This window comes from Mustela erminea, chromosome 1, assembly GCF_009829155.1.
Source record: "Mustela erminea isolate mMusErm1 chromosome 1, mMusErm1.Pri, whole genome shotgun sequence".
NCBI lineage: Eukaryota > Metazoa > Chordata > Mammalia > Carnivora > Mustelidae > Mustela > Mustela erminea.
Genome location: NC_045614.1, coordinates 21,962,173 through 21,983,983, shown reverse-complemented (window position 1 = coordinate 21,983,983; position 21,811 = coordinate 21,962,173). Strand labels below are relative to the sequence as shown.

Here is a 21,811-nt window from a genome sequence, read left to right as displayed (position 1 = left end):
TGCCATATATTAAGGTCTTTGCTCTTGTTTTTTAAACTTACATTTTATTGTCTTCTCTACTCCTATGGAGAAATAGAATATTATCTATAAAAATCCTCCCACTCCCTTCCCACACACAAAACCTTTAAGAACATTTTTCTCTTCAGCCCTCTGGAAAATTAAAAAAAGAATAGGTTTCTACTTTGGTCCACCTCAAGTAAAGCATGGATTGAATTTTTTCTGCTTAACAAAAGCCTTATTTTAGTGGTACCCAAATATTACCTTCCCACAAATTTACATTAAATTTTTTTCATAGGTGCTTACTGTCAAGAAAGACATCTTTTAGGAACTTTCAGCTACAGGAAATAGAAATGATGCTCTGAGAACCACAAACTTCTAACCTTGGCTTCTACTCATAGGTTTGCTTACAGAGCAATGAACAAAAGACTCTTTAGACACAGACTTGCACTGAGTTTTAATTGCAAACATTAAAACAATTTAACCACTCATAGTGAACTATAAAACTTTGACAGTTAAATTGTACTTTCATTTAAGAGGCATTTATTCATCATTTTGGTAGACCTGAAAGAAACTTTGCATACTTGTGTTTTCTGTTCTCATTTCAGAAGAATATTAAGAAGAGGAGGTCTGAAGTATTTATAAATCAAAAGCCAGCTGAGCTGGAAGTGAAATATAAGGAGAACAAAATCTACACGCAGCTGTGCCAAAAGAGCAGCAGTGGGTTTTAGCTCATGTTTTGAGTATGAAAACGGAGCTCCTCTCAAGCAAAAGGAAAGCAGGTGCAAGAGTAAAGCTAAATCATGAAAAACCTAATTAGTTATTTTTAGCATGCCTCTTAATTTTCCTTTCCCCTGGTTTCTTGTCTTCTGAGCCTGAGTCTTGAACAGGTAACCACTTGAGGGGGTGCCGGCGGTAAATGGGCCATGGAGGAAGTGTCAACTGAGCCAGAACAGAGAAAATCCATCAATATTAAGCATTAAAAGTTTGAAAGAGCATTAGGTATAATGCCTGGTCCCCAAATACCACCTATGCAAAGGGTAAAAACAGCAGCAGCAAAACGGACATTCCAATGAAAACGAGGTACCTCTGCCCAGGTAATTTTAAGAATTGGGTACAACCCTCACCATTTACACATAAGGCTCTAAGAGGTAAAAGATGAGGCGGGAGCATCCTGAAGACTATAGGGAATTCCTGCTAGCTCTGACTTTAAGATTACTAATTGGAGCAGCTGCCAATAGAAATGAGCTGTGTCCTTTTATATGCAGCTTTATCTCACACTTTCTGGCATTCTACTTTTCCAGTGACAGCAAGGTGAAACACTGATGGCAAAAGTAGGTTTCGGAACGTTGGTGACGGTTCCCACTGCTAGGTCCAACCAAACCGGGTAACCAAATTCAGAACGCTTCACACGCCACTAACATCCGAACACCCACAAACTTCTTACCAAACACGAAAAAGCAAATCCGGCCATAACTATATAGACAGTCCACCCGAACTGTTCAGCCACGTACCCGTAGATAAATCCAACTATCTGAAACAAACGAAGTGTATTAATTGCAATCAAGCTGGTTAGGGGAGAGGGAGGAAAAGGATACTATGCAAAACCAATACTTACTGCAGAAAAAATAATAATTCCCTGAAACATCTGTTCGGCTAGCTTCTGGCCCTTGTAATCCTAGGGGTGAAGAAGAGCAAAGCGGGAATTGGTTCCACCACGGAAAGAGGCACGGTCCCTGGCCTGGCTCGCCAGCTTTGGCACCGGGCAACCCCAATGTCAGGGGCCTCCCCCAAAACTGGGCAAGGAATGAAATTCTGGGTTTCCTGGGGGAAACAGAAGCATCCTAGCAGAGCACGGACAGGGGGCTCCTCCCGGAGGTAGAGCGATGGGGACCCGGGAAGCACAATTCAGGAAAGAGACGGCAAGGCAGCCATCCGAGCCAGGAACCGCGCCGCACACGGTTGGTGCAGCGGCGGAGCTGCGTGCGGGGGTCTTGGGGCCGAGTCCTCACCATTTGTGTGGGCAGCGAGCTCAGATGCTCCAACATGACTGGCTGAGAAGGCTGGCAGCCGGGCGAGGGCAGCCAGGACTCGGGGACCGCACGCGCCGGTATCCGATACCGCGGGCAGCTACAGGGGCCTACGGAGCCCAGCAGTGGGATGGCCGCGGCCCCGGAAGCGGATGTTTCCCACAGACCCGAACGGCCCGAGGCCCCGCCCCGCGCCATCGCCAGGCCACCTGCGCTTTCGGAGCCCGCGGTAGCCCGGCGCCCTATCCTCGAGGGCTGAGGTGCTGACGGCCGAGAGGAGGCATCGCGCGCCCGGGAAAGGCTCGCCGTCAGTGCTGTCGGGTGCCCGGAGCCGCGGCCCCAGCCCAACAAACAGCCCTCCCCGGCACCACCTCCGCACAACGGCTGCCGGCGCGCCCCCTGTCTCCATGGCGACCGGCCTTTCCCGGCGAGGACCCCAGCGGCGGGGCTGCCCGGCGGCGCCTGTTCGGCGCCGATCTCCCGCGGTCGGAGCGGCGGGCCGGCTGCGGGTGGGCGGAGTGCGCGGCGGCTGCGGAGCCAGCGGGCGGGTGGGCTCAGTCGCGAGTGCGGGGAGGCCGGCGGCCCGGCGGCGAACTGGGCCCCCGGGCCTGCGGCGCGGGCGCTGAGCTGGCGGGGCGGGCCGCGGCGCGCACGGTGGCTCCTCCTCCTCCGGCTGCAGGTAAGGGCGGCAGCTGGGAGCGTCCGAAGAGAACGGCTTGGCTGCACCCTAATGGAGCGGGGAGGGGTGTCTCTGGGCCTGGGGGGAGCTTCCGGAGCGTCTCCCCGCCCCCGTCGTCCCTAAGTGTAAGGGGGCCCTAATGACTCCTAGAATTTAGAGGGGACTACTTCGGACCACATCCTCGAGAGAAAGGGTATCCCCTTGAAAAGGGGACCCGCCCTCGGCCTTCCCTGCATGAGAATGGATACTCCCACCCGGAGAGTCTCTAAGTTGGCGGTGCGGCGTGCTCGCCGGCTGCATCGGGCCCTCCTAGTAGAGACCCATCAAGGGTTCGCTCTGCCTCTCTTTCAGGACTGGTGTTTACCTCCCAAACTTGGGCTCTCCCTTGTCGCTTTGAGCGAGGTGGGGTGCCTAGGTTTCGGAGAGAAACCGCCCTGGGAAACCCCAGCCTCTGGCCTCTCTGCTGTATTGCGTGTCGGGAGTCCCAGACGGTGGGGTTCTCAGCACTCCCGGGACTGCCGCCCTCATCCATACATTCGGCACATTCACGGTACCTTTTTCTGGGCCACGCAGTGGGCCTAGGATACTAACGTGACCAACACCAGCCGTAGCCTTCCTAGAGCCCAGAGCGTGTCAGGGGAGACAACGGCACCACCCCAGGAATAAGTGACAGCAGGATTTATTCTGGGATAGGGAGGCCTGGGGGGATGTGGGAGCTCAGGGCAAGTGCAGCCGATGTGGGGTTTGGGAGAGTCTCCTGTGAGTCCTGAAAGCCAAGTAGCAGCTAGCCAGATGAAGAGGTAGGAGAAAGTGCATATATCCTTAGTGCCTTTCCAGATCTTTCAGCCTGACAGAGACTTAATAGACTTTTTATTGTATATAGAAATAGACCTATCCCTCCCCCGCCTCTTAAAGTTTTATTTATTTAAGCATTGTCCACACCTAACATAGGCCTTGCACTCACAACCTGGAGATAGTCACTGGCTTCTGAAACTGAAGCCAGCCGGTCACGCTGTGTTATCCCTTTTTAAACGCACTTCACAGTGTGGCATTTGCTGTAAAGGCTTTATGGTGTTGGAGCTATAATATATGATGGGAAAAGGAAATTACCTGTCAGGTTCCATTTGAGAGAGCTCTTTTGTTGGAATCCATGCTGGTCCTTATATTGAAATGTATTTTCATGACTTATTAAAGGTGGTGTTCCCTTTCTGCACCGAGAACCACCATTGCTCCTAATTACAAGACTGTTCAACAAATACCACATGCCGAATACCAGTCATGGTTTTTTGATGGTGAGGCTACATCAGTCAACACTTTCAGTGCGGTTTCTGTTCTCATAGAGCTCACCTTCTAGTTGGGGCACACAGAAATAAAAAAGCAAATGAGATAATTTTGTAATGGAGGGGCTGTGGTGAACTTTACTGATGGCCTCTGAGGGGATGGATAAGGCGACAGAAAGATGGCCTTGGTCTTTGGTGACCTCAACGAGATCAGTTTAAATGGGACCCTAGGACAGAAGTCCGGCTGGAGAGGAGGAGAGGAGTGGAGCGAGAGATGAAAATTTTCCAAGCTTTTAGAGTGAAGGGAGCAGAGAAATGGGTCTGTGGATCAACTGGGGAATGGTGTCTTTTTTGTTTGTTTGTTTGTTTTTTGTTTTTTAATTAACTGGAAGATAGAAGAGCCTGATACGCTGATGGGTCTGATCCAGCAGAGAGGGAGGGTTTGCTGAAGCTGCACCAAGGAAACAGTTAGAGGTTAAGTTACAGAGCATCCATGGCATGGTCTTTCATAAGGCTACATATTAACAAGAGGGTAAGTGGAAATGTATGCACAGCTGCCGAGAATGTGGGGACTAATGCAGGGACTAGCCAATTTAAAAAATGGTGTTCTTTCTCCTTAAGGTTTCTTCACCCATATTTCTGGATATGCCTGTCCTGGCTGTATGCATGTGTGCATGTTTTGTGAGTGATTTGGGAATGTGGAGGTTTTATTTATAATTTCTAAACAAACAAACAACAAAAAAAAAAGAATTTCCGTAGGGAAAAATTGAATATGGCTGATCACGTTCACAGCTGTGTCCTCTTAGAAAAGTACAGCCACTGTTACACATGCCAGGGTCCGTGTGTGTTTTAAGAAATCTTTCTAACCGCATCAGTGAATTTCACTACAAAGATTTGCACCAGGAAAGGAAGTGTGGATCAGAATCATAATAATTGGCAGTGCTCATAATAATTGGCATTTTGCATATAGATAACTGTAGAAGAGTTTTCAAGGCAAGTGGTTTCTGCCCTGCTGATCTCCTTAAGTACATCAAGTACCTGCTAGGATTGTGGGTTTTTTGTGTCTAGCTAACTGGAATAGCACAGATACATACATCTCTCAGTCCACATACTATCTGTTAAGTAACAGTTACTTGACATTGTTGAGCTAAAACACTGTCTCTTGTACCATTAAATAAATGACATTTATTCAAGTGAGGTAGTTTTTTCCAGTCTTGGTAGAAATTGGCTCCAAGCAGCAGATGCTACAGTTTTGTCTAAGCAGCTCCTGGTCAGCCAGTTTCTGGAGGAAAGGCTCAGCTCACCGTGTGATAGAGGCGCACTGCTCAGGGTATATAATGATGTGTGTTCTTTAGAGAAGTTCATTGGTATAATGTACTTTATATATAGTGCTCTCGAAAGAGATAAGAGAGGGAAAGAGTGTGTGTGTATTTTTTAAAAATATTTTATTTATTTATTTGACAGAGATCACAAGTAGGCAGAGAGGTAGGCAGAGAGAGAGGAGGAAGCAGGTTCCCTACAGAGCAGAGAGCCCAATGGGGGGCTCAATCCCAGGACCCTGGGATCATGAGCTGAGCCGAAGGCAGAGGCTTTAACCCACTGAGCCACCCAGGTGCCCCAAGTGTGTGTGTATTTTTGATTGTTCTTTGGGAGTCTGAATTATTTTCTCCCAAATTTGTAGTGTGATTGATAATCCCCAGTTTTTAAAATAATCCTTCAATATATTTCTCTTTTTTCCAAAGGCCTTGAGAAATCAAGAAGTGTCTGATAGGCACAAACTTCTACAGTGAAATTAATTCAGACTTACTTTGATTTTAGAAATATGCTATAATTCAAAGTGCTTTTTGAAGTTAATAGCCTTAGGTAAATGTTAGGTACTCCCAAGGGTGAGAATGAAGTAGCAAAGGATAAAGGTCTTAGGGGTAAGATCATAGTATCCTGGATGCATAAAATCTTTTAAGGAAACATTATCCAGAGATGATGTAGAAATCTGATCATTTAATTTATTTGCACACATATTTTCATTTCCACTGAATTATGATTGTGATTATTTTACATTTTACCTTTTTTTTTTTTTAAGATTTTATTTATTTATTTGACAGAGAGAGATCCCAAGTAGACAGAGAGGCAGGCAGAGAGAGAGTTAGAAGCAGGCAAGCAGGGAGCCCAATGCGGGGCTCAATCCCAGGACCGCGGGATCATGACCTGAGGCGAAGGCAGAGGCTTAACCCACTGAGCCACCTGGGTGCCCCATTTTTGTTTATGTTGTTTGAGCTGTGGGGCTCAAACTCACAAACCCTAGATCAAGAGTCCCATGCTCTACTGACTGAGACAGCTAGGTGCCCCTATTATTATTTTAAGATTTTATTTATTTATTTGACAGAGCACAAGCAGGGGGAGCAGCAGGCAGAGGAAGAGGGAGAAGCAGGCTTCCCACCAAGCAGGGTGCCCGATGCAGGGCTCCATCCCAGGGTCCCGGGATCATGACCTGTGCTGAAGGCAGATGCTTAATTGACTGAGCCACCCAGGTGCCTCTCTCTGTTATAGTTTTAAATGATTTTGGAAATGTTTTTCTCTTTAATTCCAATTAAAACTGGGTGGTATACAACTCAGAACAAGGACGTTTTGTACCTTTGAGGCTGACCTCAGGTTATTTGATTATAGATAACTCAGTCCTTCTCTTATTTAACTAGGAATTTTGAGTAGAAATCCATTTGGAAAACATTTTCATGGTGGTTAGACACCCAAGTATTCCTCCTGATAGAATTTATTTTGGTTTTCATCTGCTGACATTTAATGTACAAGGCTATCTATTTCTCCCAAGTTATTTGCAAGTATTTTATTATCATGACTACTATATAAATTCAGATCTCAATTTGGGTTCTTGGAAACTGTTAATTCAAAATGAGTTTCTGGCAGAAAATACTGTATGTTTCTACATGAATAAGAGTGTTGAGGCATTTTGATGGTAATTCTCATGTACCTGCTGACTTTGGGGGCTTGTTTTTGTCTTGTAGGGTTAAAAACTAACATTTATATAAGACAGAAGAGAAAGATGTCCTTCCGTAAAGGTATGCTCTTTGTACAAATTACGTTGTTTTTATAGCTGCTCAAAAGGTAGAGATTAACGCAGGCTTTTCCTGTGTTTCAGTAAACATCATCATCCTGGTCCTGGCTGTTGCTCTCTTCTTACTGGTTTTGCATCATAACTTCCTCGGCCTGAGCAGTTTGCTAAGGAATGAGGCTTCAGGTATGGGAGCCCCTACTAGTGCCTTGGCATCTGTTGAGGGCCTGGAGTTCCCTGTATCCCGGCATCCCAAGTTACGTCACTAGGCTAAAGGGAAAGAAAGTTTTCTGGTCCTTACAGAAGCTGTTAGGCTCTGGGAAAGGGAGTGGAGGTACTCATGCTCCTGCAGCCTCGCCCCAACCCCTTCTACCAGTTGTGTGGAGGTTTGTTACAGGTTTGATAAGGGTAGATCCTTTTTACTACATCAGAGGCCTTAGGGGAGCCTCCGTGCACTGCTGTCTGCTCACACTGTGGCATGTCACAGGGGGCTTTACAGGTGGGGACAGGTGAGTGACGCTCCTCCTTGATGCCTGCCCTGTTTACTAGTGTCCTGTGGTCACTTTCCTTCATCTGTTACTTTCCTTTAACCTGTGGAAGAGTGTCATTGGGACTAAGCACAAAACCATTAAGCCTACCAACTGATTTAAAAGCCACTTTATTGTATAATTCTGTTGTCAGTTCTTTTAAATTAGTTGTTCACACTGCTCCTGCTTTGGTACTGAGGGATGTTTGAGGCTTCAGAATGTTTCTCAAAAATCACCTTGGGGTTGCCGCACACCATAGTTGACCACAGCAAGAAAAGACTGATAGCTTTCCCCGACCTTCACTGAGTGCTCCGATAGCGTGTTTTGTAACATGGTATATTTACATATATACATATTATATGTACATAAAGGAATGTATGTTCTGGTGGGAACATTTATAAAAATGAAAAAAGCAGTCAAGCTCCATGAGATTAATTTGTTCACTCCTTTATCTCACTTGCATATAGATGATGGCGGTACACGGGAGGTGCTCAGTAAATTTTCATTGAATACATGATTTCATTACCTAGAGAGAACTGTCCTTAAAAGTTCGGCATAGTACCTTCCTGGGTTTTTCTTCCTGTGTATATATTTTTTCTATTATGAGATTATGCACTCTATAAACTGTGCATGACAGGTTTTCCATGTGACTGTATCTGAAGCAAGTCACCATGGTGATAGATACCTTTTTTTTTTTAAAGATTTTATTTATTTATTTATTTGTTTGTCAGAGAGAGCGAGCGAGAGCATGTGCACAAGTAGGCAGAGAGGCAGGCAGAGAGAGAAGCAGGCTCCTTGCTGAGCAGAGAGCCGGATGTGGGACTCGATCCCAGGACTCTGGGATCATGACCTGAGCTGAAGGCAGTGGCTTAACCCACTGAACCACCTGCATCCCCAGATACTCCTCATATATAATTTTAATGCCATGTAGTTTGTCTCCACAGGAAGAAGTCTTGGTGTAGTGATTCAGACTTTTTCTGATGGCACCCTTACAAAAATGTGTTACACAAGAGCACACAAGTGTATCATGTGTACTTATTGTCTGCCCTTTATGATGGTGGAGATTTGTCTGTTTTATTCATGGCTACAACGCCAGTGCCTAGGTACTGCCTTCCATATATTAGGTGTTCAGTGAATGTAAATGAATGTATATTACAAAAGGCTAAAAAGAACCCTTACAAAACAGTACTTAGAGTTGCTGTGTGTGATGCAGTCTGATATGTTCCTAATTCTGTTCCAATTCAGGAACTGTTTTCCTACTCAAATTCTGATTGTGACACACTAAACTGATTTCATGCCTATTTATGGGACATAATTCATAGTTTGAAAAACAACTGGTTAGTCTGTTTCTAGGTTTTCACAATTATAAACAAACTTGTGACTTCTGATTAACTTCTCAGATTTTATCCTTAAGAGAGGACAAGGGGAATTACTGGCTCAGAGGCCATGTACCTGTTTGAGGTTCGTTTATTTATACAAGTAATCTCAGGCCCTGATGTGGAGCTAGAACTCACGACCATGAGATCAAGAGTCACACAGTTTCCCCGACTGAGCCAGCCAGGCACCCACCATTTAAGTTTCTTTTTTTAAAAAATATTTTTATTATTTATTTGACAGAGATTACTGGTAGGGAGAGAGGCAGGCAGAGAGAGGAGGAAGGAGGCTTCCCACCGAGCAGAGACCCCAATGCAGGGCTCAATCCCAGGACCCTGAGATCATGACTTGAGGCGAAGGCAGAGGCTTTAACCACTGAGCCACCCAGGCACCTCCCATTTAAGGTTCTTGATACAAATTGCTAAAATACATTCTAGGAAGATTCTGTTGTATTCCCACCAGTGTTGTATCAGAATTCAGTCCACCAATTTTTTTTTTTTTTTAATGCTTCTGCTTTTCCAAAAGCCTTGTTACACATAGGAAAAAGTTTCTGGGCCATATGCCTCACATTGCAATGAGGGGAGAATGAGGTAAGTATAGTCCTCACCTTACCTCTTTTCATATCTTGGGCTCTCTATTCAAAATCTCATGAGACTGTTTGTATCACAATACCTTCCTTGTGTGTGTTCTTTGCAGATTCAGGAATTGTGGGGTTTCAGCCCATAGACTTTGTCCCAAATGTTCCCCGACAAGCTGTAGACGGGAGACAAGAGGAGATTCCTGTGGTCATTGCTGCATCTGAAGATAGGCTCGGGGGGGCCATTGCAGCTATTAACAGCATTCAGCACAACACTCGCTCCAATGTGATGTTCTACCTTGTTACACTCAATGGTACAGCAGACCATCTCCGGTGAGCTCTGCTTGCCTGATGATTCTGCTTCTAGAGGATGCTCTAGGACAGGCCAGCTGCCAATCCAGGAATTTTTTTTCTCTATGTATATTCTTTTTCTATACAACTGGGATTATCCCACATCAGAACTGCACATATGACATGTTTTTCCATGTGATTGTATCATAAACATTTCCCCATTGTAGGAGAAACAATACAAGGAATTTGTGCCAAGATGTAAATCAGCTGTGCCCTATACACATTGTCGACTCCGGCTGATACCATTTGGTAATGAATTTCTTGGTGAAAGATGCAATATGTTAATTTACATCCTGTTACAATTTCCTTATTTCATGGACATACCCTGAGTAAGTCTAGAGTAAGATGGGACGGGGGAGCAACGGCAAGGTGGTGTGGTGAAGTGAGCGGACGCAGAATCTGGATCCTGGCCCAGAGTGACTGGGAAACATTTATTTAGCCCCTTGGAGCCCATTTCCACATCTCTAAGTGTGGGGTGAAAATACCCAACTTAATGAGAAAATATATAAAAAACACAATCATTCAGTAAATGTTCCTTACTTCAATTGCTGGAACTAATCATAGAATCCTAAGTTGATTAACAAAAACTCACCTAGGTCTTAAAAATGCTCTGAATTCAGATTTATGAAATTTAGTCAAAGAAACATCTTGTCTAACAGGTTAACAGTTGTCAACTTTTTTTTTTTTTTTTTTTTTTAAGATTTTATTTGACAGAGAGCACAGGTAGGTAGAGTGGCAGGCAGAGAGAGAGGGAGGAGCAGACTCCCCACTGAGTGGGGAGCTGGATGCGGAGATCAATCCCAGGACCCTGGGATCATGACCTCAGCTGAAGGCAGCGGCTTAACAACTGAGCCACTCAGGTGCCCCAGTTGCCAAAGTTCTGAAACATTCCTGGCCTTGTGGCTTTCTACATGGTTCATGTTTAGTTGAGAAACTTGTGATGACTTTTTAACCCCCTATTTTAAAAACTCCAAAGCCATCTAAAGTGTAGAAACAAACACTACATTAGAATAGCTACAGAAAGAATGTACAGTACCTACAGTACCTTAGAGAATATAGACTTTTCTTAGAGACAATACCTTAGACTTGGAAGAATTAGTCATTACAGTGAATTAGAGTCTATCATAATGGGGTGATTCCCACTCTGTTGATAATTAGCTTTCACTGCCATCATATTCTGACTTTTCTTCATGTATGTGAACCCCCTTCATGTATGGACCACATATGGTAATGGGATGTTCTCAACTCCACAGGGAGTTTAGTGATCGAAAGTGTCAGCCCAGGGGGAGCACCATCCGTCACCAGAGAATCTTGGTTCAGGCAGGGACGTGGGTGGGCGTCCCCTCACTGCTGGTGAAGAAACCAAGGTTTGCATAGGTGAAGGGGCTGTAAGACGCCTATCTCATCACCAGGGTTCCTCTTACGTTGTGCCCTTGGAAGGCACAGAGAAGGCTGTAGTCTTGGGGACATGGTTATATAAAACTGAAATTTGGTGCTTTATTTTCATCAGGTCCTGGCTCGGCGGCAGTACCTTGAAAAGCATCAGGTACAAAATTGTGACTTTTGACACTAAACTTTTGGAAGGGAAAGTAAAGGAGGATCCTGACCAGGGGGAATCCGTAAAACCAGTGAGTTCTCTGCATCCTTGTTTGTACTTGGGAGTTTAGTTGACTCTAAAACAACATAGGTTTGAACTACAGGAGTCCACTTACATGCAGATTTTTTCAATATGGATTTTTTTGATACAGTACTGTAAATGTTTTTTCTGCTTTTAACATTTTTTCTAGCTTACATTATTGCAATGCAGTATATAATTCATGTAACATAAAATAGGTAAGATTTCTAGTCCATAGTAGGTTATCAAGTTTTGGGGTAGTGACCTTTTATGTGGATTTTTGACTGTCCGGGGGCCGTTATCCCTAAACCCTGCATTGTTCAAGGGTCAGCTGTATTAGAAAAGGACTGGAATGCCCGAGTAATTGGGCGCACTGCAAGTAGCTCCCTGGGGGACCCAGGTGGGGCAGTTCTTGAGCCCTTCCACTATCTCCTGCACGGGCATGAGCAGCATTCTGGGAATTTCTAATAAACGCACAGCCACTGACTGATCTTATGCCAATGCTTCTTTCCTTTTTATTTCCCAGTTAACCTTTGCTAGGTTCTACTTGCCAATTCTGGTTCCCAGTGCAAAGAAGGCCATTTATATGGATGACGATGTAATTGTGCAAGGTACCAAAGACTGTCACCATTGGTGCTTTTCTTGTCCAGAGTGTGGGCGGTTGTGGTGGTTTTAGCATCCTCTAAAAGGTCATCCTAATTGGGAGGAGTGGGCACTTTTTTTTCCCCTCAAGATTGTATTTATTTATTTGAGAGATATCACAAGTAGGCAGAGAGGCAGGCAGAGACAGAGAAAGGGGGAAGCAGGCTCGATCCCAAGACCGAGATCATGACCTGAGCTGAAGGCATAGGTTCAACCCACTGAGCCACCCAGGCGCCCTGAGGAGTGGGCATTTGAGGCAACTTAAAGCGTAAATCTTAACAACAAAGTGTAAATTTTAAATCTGTCTATTTCAGGGGATATTCTTGCCCTTTATAATACACCACTGAAGCCAGGACATGCAGCTGCATTTTCAGAAGATTGCGACTCAGCCTCTACCAAAGTTGTCATCCGTGGAGCAGGGAACCAAGTGAGTTACTTATTGGGTATCTTGTTCAGACACTTCCATGCTCTATAACGCAGGGTAATGGGGGAAAGCGGCAAAATCAGGGAGCTTTCTTTTTTGCGGTTTTACATTCCTCAGTTCATCCCAGAACTCAAGGTTGCTTTCCTATGGCTTGGTCAGTGAACATGACTACCTAATTCTCCTTGAATATCTGGCTTAGTATATTTATTCTAGGTTCCTATTCTAACTTGGAATCTGAGATGTCAACTTTATTTCCTTTACATGGAACCCTCTGCTGATAATCCAAGTAGTTAAATGAGCAGGTTTTTTTCTTTACTATTGGTTATATATCTATTCTGTTTGAAGCAGTAAACATACTATATATCCCATCTGTGTTTTAGTATAATTACATCGGCTATCTTGACTATAAAAAGGAAAGAATTCGTAAACTTTCCATGAAAGCCAGCACCTGCTCATTTAATCCTGGAGTTTTTGTTGCAAACCTGACAGAATGGAAAAAACAGAATATAACTAACCAGCTGGAAAAATGGATGAAACTCAATGTAGAGTAAGTATATAGCTGGCCACCCTGTGAAAACCCTTATTTCAACTCTGGGGACATCTTAAGACTAATTTGTCGGGATTCTCCACTAACACCTTCCATTGGTTCTCTCCCAAGAGAGGGGCTGTACAGCAGAACGCTGGCTGGCAGCACCACCACACCTCCTCTGCTGATTGTATTTTATCAACAGCACTCTACCATCGACCCCATGTGGAACGTCCGCCACCTTGGTAAGTCGAAAAAATCCACCAAAAGGCCTAAGCTAGTAAGGAATTAATTGAAGGACTATTCTCAGGGACGGGATATATCTAGTTTCCTTTAAGTTTTCTCCAGTTTGATGTAGCATTCTTATTTCTAACTAATACTAGTACAATCATTTGGCTCTTTTTCTCTCAATGTAAGGTTCCAGTGCTGGAAAACGATATTCACCCCAGTTTGTAAAGGCTGCCAAGTTACTCCATTGGAATGGTCACTTTAAGCCATGGGGAAGAACTGCTTCCTATTCTGATGTCTGGGAAAAATGGTATATTCCAGACCCAACAGGCAAGTTCAGCTTGATCCGAAGACATATGGAGATCTCAAATACAAAATAAAATGTAATTTATGCTATAAGCATTTCTCAGGAAATCCTCGAAGACAGTATGTGTGGGAAGTAACAGTTGTAAGGCTTCCAAGCCAATCTGCGGCAACCCATGTAAAAAAGAACATTTCAGCTGGGTAAAGAGGACAGACTACCCTGGCTAACAGACAATAAATGTCTCCCATCTGCCTTACCAAGTGTTTGCTTACTACCATGCTGAATGACCAGAGGTGATTGGACTGACAGGGATGGTACAGCTAATTCAACACTGCTGCTTGGTTTTAATTTTGTAACCTTAACCTGTGGTCTGAGCTGTTAATAAAGTGAAACCTACATTTTTCAACAGGTATCTTGATTTTTTGTTTCCAGATAATTAATTATGCTTCTATTCACTCACTGTATAAGAGGGGAATTCTCTTCTTATAGAACTTAAGACACTTTTTTAATTGCCATATTTTAAAAAATATACATATTTACAAAATTTACAGTTTACACCATACTGTACAACAAACTGGTCCATCACTGGTCCATCACACACAATATAACAGCTTAGCAGTCTGTTCAAAATGCTAAGAAGCCACCTTATGAAAGGACTATTATACGTAGTCTGTACTGAAGTCATAAGCATCATCTTCCTCTTCAGTCATTTTATCTGAGATGTAAGATAGTGCTGACTCATCTATATTAGAGAAAAGAAAAGAGATTTTTAAAAAATAGGCAATTTGATACCATGCTGCTTCGTTAGTAAATCCCTCCACCCAAGCTGCCCCACCTGCTTGAGACTCTTCAGGCAGTGCCTCCCAGTCCTCTTCTGCCCCACACATGTCTGAGCTCTTTTCCTGTGGGACAAAGAGAAATAGTATGACATTAGTAACCCTTGTCTGCCATTAATCCAAGGAATGGCGTATCTGGAAAAAGACCCGGAAGGTACACATAATGGGATGCACAAAACTGAGACTAATGATTGCAAGACTTAAAACACCTAAATCTTAAGGGGTTTTTTTGTGTTTTTTTTTTTTTCCTCGGGGGGGGGGGGGGGCGGTAATCTGTTACATACTGTTTAATTTCTCCCTTCAGCCCCTTCCCATTTGTTAGACATTATAATGCTAGAAAACTTCCTTCAGTTTAAGCAACTCAGGCAACATACTTACAGCAGCTTCTTCAACACTTTCCTGGTCACTGTAGTCCTCCCCCTCCTCCTGCTGCTGCTTCTCTTTCTGTTTTGGCAGTTCTTCGGGTATGTCCTTTTCCTCAATTATTCCATTTGTCAGACCCGAAGACTGGAAAAGGATGCTACTGGCTAAACGAGGACCCCTGATAGCTAGGGAAGAAACACAGTGCTCATGTAAATAGAGGAGACCTTTTTCTGGCCCGTCAGCTAGTGAAGACTGTAAACACAAAACTTACTACGTATGCTGTGTGCATTGTTCTTTTCCAGTTCTTCCAGATTAAGGCCCTGTATCATGTTGGTCGCAACGCCCTCATTAATATGTGGAGAAGGAGTCCAGGATGTAGGGGGATGGCAATAGTAAGCCAAGGAGGCACTGGTATTAAACACAAGATTTGTCAAAAATCAGTTACTTCATTCCTTGTGATCCTCAAAATGCCAAAAGAAAGAAGTCTTACCCTGTCCACTCTGACCACATCAGTTTGGCAGCACCTTCTAAATTTGGGCTTCCACCTTTTCGGTGCAGTCCCCTTCTCTGAGCAAGGGATGTAAAAAATTCCAGAGGATTCTTAAAATCTGGAACAGTAAATTTCAGTACCACCTTTAAAAAAAAAGAAAAACTGAAAATGTCATTCATCTGATAGAGTAAAAAAAATTTTGAAAATCCTCTACTTAAAATGCTTATGATGAAAAAGAGCGCAACAGAAGGCGGGGGGTTCTTCTACCTGTCGAGCATCGGCCTGGGACAAGATGGCGCTAGCAGCCTCCACTGGTTTCACCACTTCAATACTTGCTGGACTTCGCAGAGCAAGTGCGCTGGCAGAATTCAGTGGAGACACGATGAAACTTGGACTGTCTAGGACGGTGATTTGTTTGTCCAGGCTGACAATCTGCATGCACCTGGAACAAGAGGGATGGTAACTCACGGGAGCACTGGTTTCCCTGGAGGATGAGAGACAACACGAAGCTCAGGGTTGGATTGAACAAACTCAGCACAGTCTGTCAGATCCGGTTCCTCATCATCAGCTTCATGTTTATCAGAAACACTAACAATGCTCCTCCCCTACTGAAGACAAACACACGGTACAGCTTACATGCTGACCTCACACGCTGTCTGCTCTGCCATGAAAATTTCCCCTCCACCTGGCTGACTTCAATTCAGAGTTGGGGTCAAGCATCCCTTCTTCTGAGGCAGTTTCCCCTTCTCTCAATCTACTTGCTTGTCTTTCAAATTAGATGGGAGCTATTCCACACTAATCAGTTCTTCCCTAAGTCTAGCACGGACTTATCCCTGCTCCTTTCACGGACACCTCTAAAGAAAGAAACAGAAAATGGTCTTCCTTGAGCTATCCAAAAAAAAAAAAAATTTACTCATCTACAATGAAATATCACAATTCTGGAAAAACTCACTTTACCTTGTAAGCCCCATGGATACACCAACATTACATATCCGTTCTTGTTTTAAGCTATTGATGATGCTGCTTTTCCCCACGTTTGGGAAACCTACAAATGGGAAATCCATAGGACGAGAGATTATGTATTGGTAATTATAAAATTTTCATTGCCTTATTTTGGGTTTGCCTGATGTTTGCAGCAAGATCAGAGTTGGATCTGAGTGTCTTCACTTAAACACTAAGACCAATCTTAGCATCTTCATTTCTTGCACAAGCAATCAGAGCAGGAAAAGATGATTAATTCAAACAAACCAGCTTTCAGAAACCAAACTCCTACAGTGCACAGCACAGCACTGAAATAAGCAGCAATTAAAATTTGTTTGTGTTCGGTGAAGTGGGTAAGAAGCTGTTTGAACAAGCCCTTTACTGAGCACCAACCTAATACACTGTTAACATGAGTAAAACCTTGGCAAGTAAGAGATAAGAAATGAAACTCACCAATTACTCCGACCTGAATGGCTTTGCCATAAGCTTCCTGAAAACCTCTGAGAAGCTTCCAAAGGCCATCTTTTCCAACACAGACTTCGCTTTGGAATGGAGCTCTCTTCCTTACCTTCAAATGCTAAAATTCCATGTAATTAATTTAACTACTTCTGATACCCCACCAAATAAAACCCAAGCAATCTGGCTCCAGAGCCCAGCTATTAAAATCACCGCACTATTATCTTTCAGATTATCTCTGGATGAAATCAGAGTTGGATCTTATGAGTTCTCATTTTTTAATCAAGATTTTATATACTCATCATATTTCAGCCATCCAAAATCTGAAAGAACCATACTTCCCACCACGGACCGAAAAGAGTACCTTGACTATCTTGCCCTTGTCCTTCAGATTTGTTGAGGCTCTGAACACCACTGTTGGTAATTCCTTCTTCAAATAATTTAACCAGTTCTCCAAATTCTCCTTTGGTACCAAATCTAATAGGGATTAGGTACAAAACACACACCCCAATTTGGTCATTCTGTTGACATGAATATGCACTATCTGAAAACTTTGGATTTTACTCTTGTCTCTTCAGTTTTTTCAGAAGGATTTTTTTTTTTTTTTTTTTTTTTTTTTAAAGATTTTATTTATTTATTTGACAGAGAGAAATCACAAGTAGATGGAGAGACAGGCAGAGAGAGAGAGGGAAGCAGGCTCTCCGCTGAGCAGAGAGCCCGATGCGGGACTCGATCCCAGGACTCTGAGATCATGACCTGAGCCGAAGGCAGCGGCTTAACCCACTGAGCCACCCAGGCGCCCTTCAGAAGGATTTAAGTGGAAGATGGAAAGAGGGTAAACTCCCTACCATGCTGTCCTTACCTTAACCAAGTTCAGTATCTATACCTCAGTATTTCTTCGATTCCCTTCTGCATTACTCACCCTTCAAAATTAAGTCAACCTATTAAATTATGACCCTACTAACTTAACTCTAGAATTATGTTTCCAGAATGTAAATTACCTGAGCGTTTCCAGGTATTTACCCGAGGGTGACCAACAGTAACTATGGATGGCATTCTGGGTTTTTCTGGCCCTGATGCTCAAACCAGTACTTCCTAAGTGCACTTCATATCATCATATACAGACATTATGCAGATGTGGGGAATATGGCAAACTACCATCACTTCCTAGGTCCAGTACATTGCACAGTAAGCTAAGTAGAGAAACTCAGACTCTTAAATAAGACAAGATAGTAAGTACTGAATGGCCAAGAAAACAAAACAAAACCAGTAGGAACCCATTATTGCTTATAGAAAATACCTCCATCCCACTGCCCAGCACTGTCTTTAGCAACAAGACCATATGCACTGGCTTTATTGAGGTCAGAGTTGGATCTTATCAGTCTTCAGTGAAAGTAAGACTGGTCACATGTTTTCCTCATACCTCACTAGTGCACTGGTACATAAAAGGCATCCCCTTTTGCTCACCTGATTTATTTAATATAAGTACCAGCTTCTTCTGTCCACCCTGGATAATGGCCTCTTCTACCTGGGGACACCTGCAACCAAGAGGATCTCTGGCATCCAACACCTCCAGCACAACATCTGAGGCTTCAATCACCTGGCAAGGCAGAAACTATCAGAGGAGGATCCCTTGCTCTGGCAACACCCTCCGTATGAGTGTACGGGCATCTTCCACTTCGCAAGAGGGTAAGCTCAGAGCTGGGTCTTACATTTTCACTTTGACATGAAGAATGTTAGCATGTTCATCCTTTCTCACAGCAAAGTAAAATACAGGCTTGCTTGGCAGCCTCTGGTCTCCCATGAAAGTGGATTTGAAAAGTAAATACTGAATTATACTCTAATACTGAATTATGTAGTTTGACAGGCCCCACTGGCCTGCCAGGAGCTGCTGAGCAGCAATCATGGTCTAGTCATAGGGAAGTAACCTTGGGAAAATGGGTATTGGGAATAGGAGTTCTAACCCCTGACTTCCTTCACTTAGGTTTCAACAGAGTATTTTTTCCACACTGGTTGCTGGAACGTATTTTCCTCTATTTTAAAAACCACACTATCAACATGTTACTTTAACACAAAGTAACATTTTTGTAAAACATGCTTATAGGGAACTGTTCCTGTGCAAAACTTTTGAACTTTAAGAATGTTTCCTTTAGCTAAACAAAAAAGGCTCTAATCAGAATAAACCACAATAAATAAATAAGCAAACAAACTAAAAAACAGGAGAACTCGGGTGTCTGAGTGGCTCAGTCAGTTAAACATCTGCCTTTGGCTCAGGTCATGATCTCAGGGTCTTGGGATCGAGCCCCCCCCATGCACCCTACTACAAGGGCTCCCTCCTCAGCGGGGAACCTGCTTCTCCTTCTCCCTCCGTCCCTTGCTTGCCTGCCCATTCTCTCTCTCAATCTTTACAAAAACAAAACAAAACAAAACAGGGTAAGTCAACTTGCTGAAGGATTCATCTACCTCAAGTGAACTCCACTTCCACATTTACAGGGCTGGTGTCAGAAAAAGAACGACTCTAGTCTTCTCAACCTCACTACCATTTTTAGACATTAACCTAGACTAAAATACCTTTTTAAGTTCCTGACAATACAACTTCTTCGGATTTTGTTTGCTGGACTTGGGTTTGTCCTTAGCTTTGCCCTGCCCGAATTCCTGCAAGGTAAAGACAAGGGGAAAAGTACACAAAATAAGCACCTCAGGTACAACCTGATTCTCTATCTTCCATGGCTAATTAGGGGCACTGCAAGTGCTATTTCTATTAGTAAGAGTTGGAACTGTCTTCCTGTTCAAGAGGCACAGCTGCCCCTGCCCTAGGTATGTGTTTTTACTTCTACATCAGAACTCTCATTCACAAAGACACTTAATCATACCTCTTTCACAGGTTCCAAGTTAGATGGCTTAACACCAGGATTAGTTTCAAGTTTTCTTTTCTTTTCCTGTTCCTTCTGCCTGTCAAGTCTCTGCTGCTGTTTTAGTTCTTCAAGCTGTGTCCAAGCCATAAGAGAAATGGGTGAGCCCAAGCAATCTGGTGTTATTTTATTTTGAAAAGCTACACATACCCTCACACCACTTGGTCAAAGTTTGAATTAACGTATCTTACTCGTTGTTTCCTTAGCTCAGCTTCCCGAAGAAGAGCCTCTTTAAAGGGAGCACTGTTTGGAATTCCTGGGTCTTTTCTAGGCTTTTTGCGACCCCGTTTTTTAGCCTCCTTCCTCAATTTTCGATGGTGCTCTCGAACCTATTATAAAAATTCTTATCAGTATCTGACTAAACTTGGTTATACCTATAAGATAACCTGGAAAAGTTAAACTGTAACAACACAAAGAACATACGTACTTATGTATAAAGCAGCAAAAACATGTCATCAGGAGACTCTCTGCAGACATTAACATGTTGATCAGAGTTTACAGACTTAGCACCAAATTACTGCACTTACCTACAGCTATACTCCTGATGTCTAAGATTGTGCCCACATACAGTCTATTTAACTTCAAATTCACAAGGTGAAATCCTATTAATCCAAACCTTCTAGTGGAGAAGAGGTGGGACAGAAATGAGTTTAGCATTATATTTAATGTAGCTCTTTCAAGCACACTTACCTTTTTTTGGATTTTATACCGCTTATGGCAGGTCATGCGTTTACTTGCTTTCTTTAACTCTGCAAAGAAACCCATCACAAAACGATTAGACACAGTGATCCATTTTCGTTTTTAGTGACTGTGCTTGGGGGGGTGTCGTCACATCACTTTTCCTATCTAGCAATTAACCAACTCTCAAACCTAATTTAAGAATCATATGTGGTGGATAGTAAATATAGGCCATTCTAAAACCTCCGACAACTTGACTCAGTATATCTGGCACAGAGCCCAGCTTCCTTACTCCCCCTCTTCCCACAGAAGACTAAAATCACTCTCAGAAGCATGTGACCCCAAAGGGCAGGCACTCTTTTTTTTTTTTTTTTAAGATTATTTATTTATTTATTTATTTGACAGACAGAAATCACAAGCAGGCAGAAGCAGGCAGAGAAAAAGGGGAAAGCAGGCTCTATGCCGTGCAGAGAGCCCAATGTGGGGCTGGATCCCAGGACCCTGAGATCATGACCTGAGCTGAAGGCAGAGGCTTAACACACTAGCCACCCGGGCACCCCTAGCACACACCATGAATCACAAGTTAGGACGGAACAGTGGATTTCAGAATTGGCTCTCAGACCTGGCCAGTGCCAGACTGAACATTGCCCAAGAGAGGAAAATCCTGGGCCGCAACTGTCTCAGACACTGTTTAGGCAGGAGACCCAGACCTCATCTTCCCTTTTTTTTTTTTCTTTAAGGGTTTTATTTATCTGGGCGCCTGGGTGGCTCAGTCGGTTAAGCGTCCGCCCTTGGCTCAGGTTATGACCCCAGGATGCTGGGATGAGTCCCCCATCCGGCTCCTTGCTCACCGAGGAGCCTGCTTCTCCCTCTCCCAGCTTGTACTCTCTCTGTCTTCGTCAAAAACTCCCTCGGTCTCTTTATTTTATCTATTTGACAGAGAATAAGAGGAGGCGGAAGGTAAGAGGCAGAGGGAGAAGCAGACTCCGCGCTGAGCTGGGAGTCCATGCAAGGCTGGATCGCAGGACTCCGGATCATGACCCGAGCCAAAGGAGGACGCTTAACAGACTAAACAACCCAGGCGCCCCAGTGATCCTCACTTTTGTCTACCTTTCGCAAAACAGGCCGGCGGTCAGCGTGTGGCCTTCCGACCCTCGCTTCTACTGGCGACCAGCACGACGGCCTATCCGGAGGCTCCCCCATTCCCACAGAAGAACGCCCCGGTGGTTCGTTGACCATCAGAGACAGAGGCCCCTCAACACCCGCTCCCCGATCCCACTCACTCGGTCGCTTCATTCTGGTAGCGACAAGGACAGTGCCGGCAGTGACTGTAGAGGCAGCAGCAGCAACCTGCGTCCCACACAGCCACGTGTAAATTGCGGCCAAGCTCGAGCGCCACGCACTGACGCTATTGCCGTAAAGAGCGCCGCCGCCCGCTCGCGTGCGCGCGCACGAAGTGTCGTGCGGAGCCGGGTTC

At 44.1% G+C, this 21,811-nt stretch overlaps 3 protein-coding genes and 3 non-coding genes across 7 annotated transcripts; 1 reads left to right on the top strand and 5 right to left on the bottom strand.

The window, feature by feature from the left end:
- Window positions 1-429: 429 nt before the first annotated feature.
- Window positions 430-2,426, bottom strand: SPCS1 (signal peptidase complex subunit 1). Its single transcript, XM_032321906.1, has 4 exons — window positions 2,010-2,426; window positions 1,616-1,675; window positions 1,445-1,531; window positions 430-939 (listed from the first exon to the last, which is right to left on the bottom strand). The coding sequence occupies exons 1-4, from the start codon at window positions 2,223-2,225 to the stop codon at window positions 814-816; spliced, it is 489 nt and encodes a 162-aa protein (XP_032177797.1). The 5' UTR covers window positions 2,226-2,426; the 3' UTR covers window positions 430-813.
- A 124-nt stretch (window positions 2,427-2,550) lies between these two features.
- GLT8D1 (glycosyltransferase 8 domain containing 1) lies at window positions 2,551-14,024 on the top strand. Of its 2 annotated transcripts, none has more exons than XM_032321885.1 (11): window positions 2,551-2,706; window positions 4,383-4,518; window positions 7,004-7,057; window positions 7,138-7,236; window positions 9,648-9,861; window positions 11,390-11,507; window positions 12,021-12,105; window positions 12,451-12,563; window positions 12,941-13,107; window positions 13,219-13,331; window positions 13,504-14,024. In XM_032321885.1, exons 3-11 carry the CDS (start codon window positions 7,042-7,044, stop codon window positions 13,692-13,694), a joined length of 1,116 nt encoding a protein of 371 aa, XP_032177776.1. In that variant the 5' UTR covers window positions 2,551-2,706; window positions 4,383-4,518; window positions 7,004-7,041; the 3' UTR covers window positions 13,695-14,024. The 2 variants fall into 2 exon arrangements, with proteins under 2 accessions (XP_032177776.1, XP_032177766.1); XM_032321875.1 differs by having other exon boundaries at window positions 4,379-4,518.
- Window positions 14,025-14,106: 82 nt separating this feature from the next.
- Window positions 14,107-21,764, bottom strand: GNL3 (G protein nucleolar 3). The gene is made up of 15 exons (XM_032321861.1): window positions 21,618-21,764; window positions 20,347-20,405; window positions 19,848-19,985; window positions 19,618-19,731; window positions 19,316-19,399; window positions 18,212-18,344; window positions 17,109-17,221; window positions 16,742-16,865; window positions 16,265-16,352; window positions 15,575-15,749; window positions 15,308-15,450; window positions 15,089-15,225; window positions 14,833-15,002; window positions 14,454-14,520; window positions 14,107-14,360 (listed from the first exon to the last, which is right to left on the bottom strand). Exons 1-15 carry the CDS (start codon window positions 21,628-21,630, stop codon window positions 14,278-14,280), a joined length of 1,641 nt encoding a protein of 546 aa, XP_032177752.1. The 5' UTR covers window positions 21,631-21,764; the 3' UTR covers window positions 14,107-14,277.
- LOC116581828 lies at window positions 15,808-15,884 on the bottom strand. The gene has a single exon (XR_004282251.1). It is a non-coding gene; the product is annotated as a small nucleolar RNA SNORD69 (small nucleolar RNA).
- On the bottom strand, window positions 16,981-17,062 carry LOC116581847. The gene has a single exon (XR_004282264.1). It is a non-coding gene; the product is annotated as a small nucleolar RNA SNORD19B (small nucleolar RNA).
- Window positions 18,094-18,170, bottom strand: LOC116581813. The gene has a single exon (XR_004282241.1). It is a non-coding gene; the product is annotated as a small nucleolar RNA SNORD19 (small nucleolar RNA).
- Window positions 21,765-21,811: the final 47 nt, after the last annotated feature.

Coding starts and splice junctions, on each gene's coding strand:
- SPCS1 (XM_032321906.1), bottom strand. CDS start 2,225: ATGGCGCGGGGCGGGGCCTCGGGCCGTTCGGGTCTGTGGGAAACATCC. Junction 1,532..1,615: donor GAATTATTATTTTTTCTGCA/GTAAGTATTGGT, acceptor CGTTTGTTTCAG/ATAGTTGGATTTATCTACGG. Junction 940..1,444: donor GATTTGCTTTTTCGTGTTTG/GTAAGAAGTTTG, acceptor GTTCTGGCTCAG/TTGACACTTCCTCCATGGCC.
- GLT8D1 (XM_032321885.1), top strand. Junction 12,106..12,450: donor TGACGATGTAATTGTGCAAG/GTACCAAAGACT, acceptor TGTCTATTTCAG/GGGATATTCTTGCCCTTTAT. Junction 13,108..13,218: donor TGGATGAAACTCAATGTAGA/GTAAGTATATAG, acceptor TTCTCTCCCAAG/AGAGGGGCTGTACAGCAGAA.
- GNL3 (XM_032321861.1), bottom strand. Junction 19,732..19,847: donor CTGAGCTAAGGAAACAACGA/GTAAGATACGTT, acceptor GCTTGGACACAG/CTTGAAGAACTAAAACAGCA. Junction 15,750..16,264: donor GTATCCATGGGGCTTACAAG/GTAAAGTGAGTT, acceptor CTCTTGTTCCAG/GTGCATGCAGATTGTCAGCC.